Source organism: Corylus avellana, chromosome ca7, assembly GCF_901000735.1.
Source record: "Corylus avellana chromosome ca7, CavTom2PMs-1.0".
NCBI lineage: Eukaryota > Viridiplantae > Streptophyta > Magnoliopsida > Fagales > Betulaceae > Corylus > Corylus avellana.
This window is the reverse complement of record NC_081547.1, coordinates 28,814,972-28,825,186: the sequence shown is the minus strand read 5'-3', so window position 1 is coordinate 28,825,186 and position 10,215 is coordinate 28,814,972. Positions and strand designations below refer to the sequence as shown.

The 10,215-nt window shown below is 36.9% G+C and overlaps 2 protein-coding genes across 2 annotated transcripts in view; both read left to right on the top strand.

Moving 5' to 3' along the window:
- Positions 1-2,550, top strand: part of LOC132188124 (putative receptor-like protein kinase At3g47110) — a 4,062-nt gene extending 1,512 nt beyond the window's left edge. Inside the window, exons 2-3 of the mRNA XM_059602527.1 lie at positions 37-619; positions 1,483-2,550. Coding sequence (XP_059458510.1) covers positions 37-619; positions 1,483-1,937 — 1,038 coding nt within the window. The 3' untranslated portion in view covers positions 1,938-2,550. The remainder of the gene's footprint in view (positions 1-36; positions 620-1,482) is intronic.
- A 4,943-nt stretch (positions 2,551-7,493) lies between these two features.
- Positions 7,494-8,234, top strand: LOC132188784 (pleckstrin homology domain-containing protein 1-like). Its single transcript, XM_059603322.1, has one exon. The coding sequence runs from the start codon at positions 7,595-7,597 to the stop codon at positions 8,024-8,026; it is 432 nt and encodes a 143-aa protein (XP_059459305.1). The 5' UTR covers positions 7,494-7,594; the 3' UTR covers positions 8,027-8,234.
- Positions 8,235-10,215: the final 1,981 nt, after the last annotated feature.

Sequence of the window (10,215 nt, the reverse complement as noted above, 5' to 3'; positions counted from 1 at the left end):
CAAAAAACCAACCAACTTTCAAATGTTTCATACAAGGAGCTCTATCAAACGACTGACGGATTTTCTCCAAGCAGTTTAATTGGATCCGGTAGTTTTGGCTCCGTATATAAAGGAATTCTTGATCAGGAAAAAATGATGGTTGCTGTGAAAGTATTAAACCTTCAACAGAAAGGAGCTTCCAAGAGTTTTATGGCTGAATGCAATGCCTTAAGAAATATACGGCATCGGAATCTCGTTAAGATTGTAACTTGTTGCTCCAGTGTGGACTATAACGGCAATGAATTCAAAGCTCTCGTTTATGAATTTATGGCAAATGGAAACTTAGACAAGTGGCTGCACCTAAATAGAGAGAATGAAAGTCCACCAAGATATTTGAACCTCCTCCAAAGATTAAATATTGCGATCGATGTAGCCTATGCTCTACATTATCTTCATGATCATTGTGAAACACCAATCATTCATTGTGATTTAAAGCCAAGCAATATTCTTCTTGACGATGACATGATTGCTAAAGTAAGTGATTTTGGTTTGGCAAGGATTCTCAGTACAACAAATGATGTTTCTCAAAATCAAACTAGCACAGTTGGAATAAAGGGCACTATTGGCTATGCTGCTCCAGGTATATAATAACTTCGATGTAAATCCTCTAAATCGTAATTTGAATAGAGTTGGAAAGTGTCACCAACTGTCATTTTGCTATGCTCTACATATTCATATTTTCGACTTTATTTCCTTATGGCCCTCCATACTTATTATGATAGCATGTCAATTAGATATATCAAATTAATACAAAAAAAGAAGGAAAACATGTAAACCCTACTGTAAAAATGGTGGGAACAACTTTTCTGAAGAGAAAACTCTGGTCTTTTGTATTTATTGCTCGGAAATATTGGTCACATACGAGATTTATGCTTTGATAGAGATTAATAGGGCTTGCATATATAGATGGATTTTGACAACTACTATTAAACAAGTCATGAATTAGTCGTAAATATGTGAAAATAATTGCATTTCTCTATCGTTAAATAAGAATACATTGAGATTAAGATCTAAAGCACAACGAGTGAAAATTCAAAAAAAATATATATATGAAAATGAATGTTGGTCAAGAGGAGACCAACAGTAAAAAAGAAGAATAATTCACACCAATAATCCCAATAAAAAAAGAATACTTAGATTTGTACTGAAGCTATTGTAGCAGAAAATGTTTAAAGAACTTGTCCAACAAATAAGTAAACACTACGGAAAGACTTATGTTTATCTCATTCTCATACTGGCCTCTTTAATTATTATCCAATTTCTCAAAAAAAATTCACTAGTCCTAATTTTAAAATACACATTATTTGTCATCTTTTTTTTTTTAAGAGTAAATAAAATATGTAACTTCTAAATATTAAATTCCAAATCTTTTAAATTACGTATTAAACAACTATTAGAAATTATTATCATGTTAATTGTGCATATATAATATATGAATTGCAGAGTACGGAATGGGTGGTGAGGCATCAACACAAGGAGATGTTTATAGCTATGGAATATTTGTGCTGGAGATGTTCACTGGAAAGAGGCCAACTGACCCTATGTTTAAAGATGGTTTCAACCTTCATAACTTTGTTACAACGGCATTGCCAGAGAAACTTGTGCAAATTGTGGATCCAAATCTTTTCAAAAGAGAAGTTAATGAATTAACAGTGGCAACAGAAGAAGATGACTACATCGACAATAATCACAATGATATTGAGGCAGTAGAAGAAAGAATCTTTATTGAGAATCTCAGCCAGATGAACTCTAATGTGCAAAAGTGCCTACTTTCAGTTTTCAAGATCAGTCTTACTTGCTCATTAGAATCACCAAAAGAAAGAATGAATATGGGGGATGTCACTAAGGAACTACATCGAATAAAAAATGCCTTTCTGAAGGCTGGGATCCATGGATAAGGACCAAATAAGGTAATGTACTACAAACTTTGATTTAAAAGTTTAGCTATTATAAACAATTCATGGAGTGACTAAAGTCTGTCCTAAGTATTATATTTGAGCCTTAAATTTCAAACCTAAAGTTTCCAAATAATTCATTCAAAACCACAAGCACAAGACCTTCATAGGTAGATGACCTGCCAACACAAGTAGAGTTTCCAGTGATCTTATAAGGATCAAAACATTTGCCCAAGGATTTCCCCCTTATTTAAATTCACAAGTAACCTTAGTTAATTCAATCTTTTTTTTCTAATATTGTTTTCAAAGCGAAAGTTGTTTTGTTTCTTGTATCCTGAAATTTTCTAAACGTTTCAACATGGCAAATATACTCAACTTCTGCTTTTGTAGGAAAACAGAGCTTTGTGAAGAAATGATCAGATTGCAGAAAAGTCTCCTTCATAATGCCCAACATTAGCTTGGCTGTTTGTGCGAGTATGTATTTTGTTGGAATAAATCAAACCAAATTTTGATCTACATGTTTAAGACTTCTTTTCTTACAAACATGTATTTAAGAATATGCAGGTAACGCACCAAAATATATGAAAATAATGTCAGGAGCTATTATTTTAAACTATATTTTTGGTCTTTAAAGTATAAGACATATTTCAATTTAATTCTTATTGTAGAAATATATGATGAGAATATGAAAAAGAGAAGAGGGAGACTGGAAGCAGAAAGACATAGAGAGTGATGAGCTATATCTTTAGTATACTTCAATAGTCTCTATTTATAGAGAGACTAAGAGTAATGAATAAGTAAACTTAGACCAAGTAAGGAAGAGAATAAATCATATAAGGAAAAAGAATACAGGAGAATATAAAATCTTCTAACACCCCTCTCAAACTCAACGTCTAAACTTGAGTTTAGAAGAGAAAGGGTTTTGGATTTTTTGTTCTTCACTGAAGAAAGCTACTAGAGTTGGCTGAACAAGGCTGCCAGAAAGTGGTCGAAGGGCTGCCAAAAAGTGGCTAGAGATGCTACCAGAGGTGATTGTTGGAGGGCCGGTGATGGCAGGATGCAGTGGAAGGAGCCAACGGAGGTGGAAGGCTAGTAATAGGCTACCAGAAGACGCCAAAGGGACGGCAATGGTTAGCAGCGGCGCGGCCGTTGGCTGGGCCAGTGGATTGGGTCTGAGGAGGTTGAAGGACACTGGGTGTGGACTGTATGAATGGGCTGGTTTGGCCCAAAACTTGTGGATTGTTTGAATGGGTCGGTGTGGCCCAAAACCCATGGAATTGATTGAATACAGTGAGCTGGTTTGGCCCGAACCCGCTAGACTAGGTTGAAGATTGGGTCATTGGCTTGGACCCCCGTTGGACCGAGTCGAATGTTGGGCCAAATTGGATTGAATCAGTTTGGATCGGGTTGACAAATTGGGCCTAGAGATGTGTGGAACACATGTAACATGTAAAAAGTGTGAGCCACATGACACATTTAGTACATGGAGAAAGCGGTGCGCATGCATTTGTGAGGCACGTAAGAAAACGTTATGGGAGTTCAATAGAAGTGTGGGTGCATGATTCGCCTTCTCAAACAGTAGTTATGACTCAAACTGAACATTCCACAGCGGGTGAGAACCCCGATACTCACGCTCAAGGGAAAAAATTACACTGATCGCCCCTTCCTGGCCTTTTAATAAAAAAAAAAAAAAAAAAACAACAGCATAACCTTGAAGCTAAGCATGTGAGGTTCAAGGTGGCGATTCATGGCAGTACTAGAATGGCTGCCGAGAGATCTGTCGAATGGCACAACCACCGAAGTGATTGGCCAACTGTGGCGGTGCATGGCTGAACAAAAAAAAATCCAAGCGTGTGGCGGCACGTGGGACTCTCGATGGAGTTGTTCTCGGCAGCTCTAGAGTCTTCATCGTCGGACCTGTCAAATGGCACAATCAATGGGCCAATTGAGAGACTGTGGCGGCACATGGCTGCACAATTAAAACTTTGAGCAATGCGTGGAGGCGCATGTGGCAGCTATTGGCGACGTTCCTTTTACTTATCGATAGATCTGTACCTTCCAAGCTCAATTCTGAAATTATTTTTCTAAAATGAGCTACAGTGAAGGTGTAATGTCCCACATAATTAACACCACTATTTGAATAGAAATATAATAGAACAATGAAGATTGCCCTACTATACAATTTCTTGCATGTTTTAATATTACAAATTCCCTAATAAATAAAATGTCTTTCAAAGTTATTTAAAAGGACCCTTTAAATATTATTTTAAAACACTACGACAATCTAAAGGTATTCAAACTATCGTTGTCAAGAGACGTTCGAAATTGGATTTGAACGATTGTCAAAGAACGTTCAACGTTTTCAACGAACTTTTGTTTCTGCACATACACCTTTTTTTAAAAAAAAGGAACCATTTCTTTTGACCGTACCAGCAAGGAGAAGCTCTACAAGAAGGCTTAGGATAAACCCTCCCTATGCATTTTTCTAACCACCCCAGACCTAGTGAGAGAGAAGAGAAGAATAGAGAGAGGAGTACGTTCTTGTTGGTTGTGTCCCTCTAAGTTTGAAGGACTCCCACTTAGAGGTAATTTAACTTCTAACCTCTTGATTTTTCTTCTTTTTTTTTTTTTTTCTTTTTTCAAGGAGTCGCTTTCTTGATCTATCAGAGGATACGATGCTTCATGGAGAGTTGTAACACTCCGATACTGTTTTTTAATCTGAAGAATTCATATGAAAGCTACCACAATGCTCTCCAGAGAGATACTAGCTATCAATATTAAAATCATACTGTCATCTATGTAAAATAAGTGTGCAAAATGATTATCCATGAATCACTTTTTTTTTTATAAGTAAAAATGAAAGAATAAATGATTATCCATGAATCACAATTGGACTTAAAACAGCAAAGAGAAGTTGCTTTTTTTATTATTATTATTATTCTTTTTACTTTTTGGGCCGGCAGCAAAGAGAAAACAAGTGGATGATTTGAAGTGAAAAAAGGTTATTATAATCCAGGACCAGGTCGACTGTGAGTGTCGCAATCAAGGGAAAGAAGCTTAGTGAATTCATGAAGGCTAGCTCTCTTGGCTTCTTGATCGCATTCCCCTAATCACTATACAAGTATACACAGATTCTATAAAAGTATACAACTTTCATCCAACAACGTTGCCAGCAAGTTGTTGCCAGCAAACCAAAAGGAAAAAGAAATACTAAATACTGTAAAAGCATCTAATTTTTATCTAACCATGCCGACATGACATGATCCAATATTTAACATTTCTCTCACTTTTTTTTTTTTTTTTTTTGGCGCTTTCTCTTTCCGCCCATATAAAAAAGCACGTATCAAAATGAGATGTCAGCCATGACAAAAGCTACTGTTTAAGACTTCAAACCCATGAGGCATGAGGTGTACAAAGGGCCCCGCCACTCCAGTACCAAAACAGAGAACGTAATAGAGAAGTACCCAGCTCAGAATAGAGAATAAATTTTGAGATGTTTAATTTTTAATATATTCAATTAAAAAGACATATTAAAATCTGACTTTTCTAGCCTCCATCAATGGACCATTTGAAGCAGAGCAGATTTGACTAATGTTCATTCCACAAACTAAAGGCTACCACGTGGTAGGTAGGTTTCTGAACACAATTAAAGTTTTTTTCTTCTTCTAACTATTTCAGTGTGAAATGTTTTTACCGTAATCAATGTTTTCTTATGGAAAATTTCTGTCGAGATGTTTTCCGCCGAATCAAACAAAACCTAAATCCATGGAATCTGATACCCTTTCCGCTGAACTTTTACAATATACAATTGTTGAATCACAATGCATTAAACAGAAATAAAAGCTAAGGGTTGCCAATAGAAACCACAGAAAGTGTAAATGCAATTTATGGGAAACAACTTATCTTAAGAAATAGGGGGTGAATGCTTGGCATATCCATACAAATCAGGTTCTGAAATATTACTCTTACTAATCAATTACCAATCGAAGTTAACAGCCAAAGCCCCAAGCCCATCTCAAACATCAATAAAGGAAATTTAGTTTTAAACATGTTGATGGTGCAAGCAATTCTTAAGCTCAGAGAAAGAATTAGGACCCAAAAGAACATTAAGAAGAACCAAAATCCCTAATATCTTTGATCAGTTCATCAATTCGTAATAAATTAATCAAAAGTTGAAATGCAAAATCCCAAATCACATACGCAAGTCAGTGTAATTCAAAAGTAATACTTCTTACCTTCAAAATTGAAGAATTCAGGTATGTGAATTCTTATTCTGCTTCCCACAAATCTAAGCAGGTGTTGTCGTGAATCGGGCTACAGAGAGAGGCAAGGCCATCATGCGCGAGTTGAGGCGGACCAGGCAATCCTTCCCCCGGTCCGCCGCAACTCGCGCACCGTGGTCTCCCAATCCATTTGTTAGGCGCAGAGGGGTGTGAAGGAACTCAAGGAAGAAGATGGTGTGTGAAAGGAGGCGAAGGGCGTGATATTTGGGAAAGTGAGAGATTAGGGTTCCCGCAGGCTGAATGAATCCCACATTCCCACGTGTCCAAGCCAATTCAAAAGCCATTGGCTTTTGGGCCTACCACATTCCAGAAGGTTCCTGAGAATTGAGCTGTTTTTTTTTTTTTTTTTTTTTTCATATCACACAAGGAAATAAGACGAGAGATTCGAACTAGTAACCTCTGCTTCATGAGACGTTGTTCACAGCCGATTGAGCTACCCCTTAAATATAACTACTCATTTTGATAATGGGTCATTTATGTAAATGTTGGGTGTTACAAATTTGCTTTCATTTCATGATCAAAATTTGGGGTGTGAAACTTGCTTACGATGATTGGTAATTAGGTGGCATATGATTCAATAGCATGTTATATTAGTTATTACATAATTGCATCTATATCATTTTTGTATATTTTATGCGAGTAATACTATTTAATATATTTTTATACGATTATCATACAAGTAAGATAATGTAATAGTGAAAACCAATCCTTAAATTAATAATTGTAATTTAAAAAAAAAAAAAAGTACTTAAAAAATTGCTATTTGTCATTTTCCCATTTAAACATCATCAGTAAATCCCTTAATTCTACACTAAACTATATTTTTAATCTCTAAAATATATGATAGATTTCAATTTAATTCTTATATTTTAAAAGTTTGAATTTTGCTAATGTCCTTTTGTCATCAAACTAATATTATCATTATAGAAGTTGATAGTGTGACCAAAATTGTAAAAAAGTTAGGTGGTCCTCAATTTTTGTAAAGAGTATGGTAATTAGTTTAGATGGAATGGTTAAATTAAGAATGAAATTCATGCTCTTTATGTTTTAGATATGAAATTGAGTGAGAACTATATTTCAAAGACCAAGAATGATATACCTAAAAAAACATAACCATATATCTTGATTTGATTTTAATAACCTCATGTTAAATATACTAAGGGGCATATTCACAAATATACAAAGTTTGACGGGTACATTCATAAATTTATCCAAAATAAAGACTAAAAAACTAAAACTAAAAGCAAATAAAGCAAAATACAACAACAAAATAATCCCAAAATTCTGTCCGGCACGACAGCTCTCTCTTTATTCCCTTTCCATATCACCAACGATCATTCAACGCTCTTAACCCGAACCCGGAAACCCCAAAGTCCAATGGCGAGCCTATGGCGGGCCGCGACGGGCCAGGCGGAGAAGCCCAATAACTACGACGGCGTGGAGTTCTGGTCGAACCCAGAGCGCACCGGGTGGCTGATGAAGCAAGGCGAGTACATCAAGACGTGGCGCCGCCGCTGGTTCGTGCTCAAGCAAGGCAAGCTCTTCTGGTTCAAGGAATCCACTGTCACCCGCGTCTCTACGCCACGTGGCGTCATCCCAGTGGCCAGCTGCCTCACCGTCAAGGGCGCCGAGGACGTCCTCAACAAACAGTACGCCTTCGAGCTCTCCACCCGGGCCGAGACCATGTACTTCATCGCCGACTCAGAGAAGGAGAAGGAGGACTGGATCAATTCCATCGGACGGTCCATAGTGCAGCACTCCAGGTCTGTTACCGACTCCGAGATCGTCGATTACGATAGCAAGCGGTGAGACTTAACAAGCCGACTACGGACTAGGTGAGCTCGGTCTTTGTACTTTCGCTCGTGGATAATTTGGTGGATTTTGTGGTGCCTACGTCTATGCTTTTGTATATTGATTCGGATCGTTTCGTGTGTGTGATCTTTTGTAAGAAAACGCTCTCTGTGTGGTAATGATCGGTCATCAGATCTTCAATTGCAATAATTTTTTGTTTTTTTGATGTTCAATTTTGTTGAATTCATGGTTATATCTTTCGATTCTTTGCGAATTGTTAGGGTTTATGTTAATTCAGTATGCTTTTTTTTGCTTATTTCATGCTTGAATTAGCTTTATTCATACTTCCATATACTTCTCCAACTGAATTATGCTTGTCTGTATACATACATGCATACATATATACAGATACACTTTTATATATAAGAATAAAGAGAATAGCTGAATTTTGCGAAGATGGGAGAAGATTTGGGACGGTGCTAAAAGCAGTCAAGGAAGATGAGGCCATAAGTGTTTGAAAGGATGGGTGACTTTGGTTTTGGGCAGAGCCAATTCTCCTAGTAGTCAGAGACTAGGGAAATTGGGAACTATCTTGTGAAGGTAAGGCAAGGAGCAAGGTAATTTGTGTTCTGGTATTCGTTCTATGCAATATTTATTCAATTGAATATCTTGAAGGTGAGGAAATGAGCTTTCTTATTGAAAGAATCAGGACTTCTGCATGGAACAATGTGGCATCTCTGAATATGTCCTCCTCTTTCAGTCATTGATGATTCTCCTTGTCTTCTTCATCACTTAATGCCCTTTTTCTAGGTTGTTTGATCTCCTTAATAGTGGGTTAGTTTTAGAAGGAGACATGGGTTCAATTGGCAGTTCTAATACCTTCTTTCAACCAAAAGATTCAGATAAATCAAGCTGGTTGATGAGTTTACTAAGTTTTTTTGTTTGCTTAACTGTAGGAAACTTGTTATTCCATTTCTAAAGTGTACCCACTTGAAACCAATAGATTTAGTAACAAAAACTTCAGTTTGAATTTTCTTGGTGTTGGATTGGAATTGGGAGGTTTATTTTATACATCAGTAGATTATGTACCAGTCTGTTTATACCATATTTATTCAATTGCCTTGCTTGTTGCTAGCTCCCTTGGTTCGCATCGTCACTTGTTGATCTATTTTAAGATTGAGAAGGCAACCAAACCACATTGAACTTGAATTTGGAGTGATGGTATTTAAACCTTCAAGATTTAGCAGTTATTAGCACATGCATGAAGATGCATTACACTAAGAGCTACTAGAGCATCCAAGGTTGGTGATATCATACATGTGTTTTTGCTTTGCATACCAGCATGGTAACGTGAGAGCAAATGCATTCAACAGGGGAAATATGAAGGAGATCTTCAGCCTTCTGATCTCTTCTATTTATATTTGCCATTTTAGAAATGTTTGGGAATACCATGATAGCAGTAACAACTTTTGCGTGAAAAAACATTACTTAAATACTTTCAAGTACCTTATAACATACGATAGCTTCTGATAAACTTCTAATCTAAATTATGTGGCAATAGCTTTGTTTGGGATTCTCCTTGATCTGTTTCTGCAAATCATAACACCAAGAAAAGCATATTTCTTACCAGATGGAGTTCCTTGGTGACATGCCCACCCTCTGAGGGTGGGTCAATGGGGACTCTCCCACCCTGCGACCACTTCCTTCCCCCGCCTGCGGGTGAGTCACAGGGATGGGGCTAAACTTATAAACTTTTATGAGCTTTGCTACTAAAGGTTTCATAAGAATGGTACTGTTTCTTGATTACCAGCAGCCATAATTGTTATTTACGTGGAGGATAGACGTATACCATCCCAAAGAGAATTACTTTATTTCCAAATAAGTTTAGCCTAATCCAAATTGTTCTGCTAGTTCTACCGAATGGGTATCTATTAGAAGTTCTTGACGGAAGAAATTTTTTTATCAACTGCCTTGGACAACAAGAAAACGTTTGGATTAGATGATCGACGAAAGCTACATTCACTTGCAAGTTGCATCTTGAAAGTTAGAAAAATGCTACATACCACTATGTGATTTCACTATGTCGAAATGGCATTGCTAATCCACTATTTCGTTTGATAAGAATGTGATGATTGCATGCCCCGTATCTTCCTCAAAGCACAAAATCAATCATTAACTTTTCTTAGAAACCGTGGCGGCACTAATCC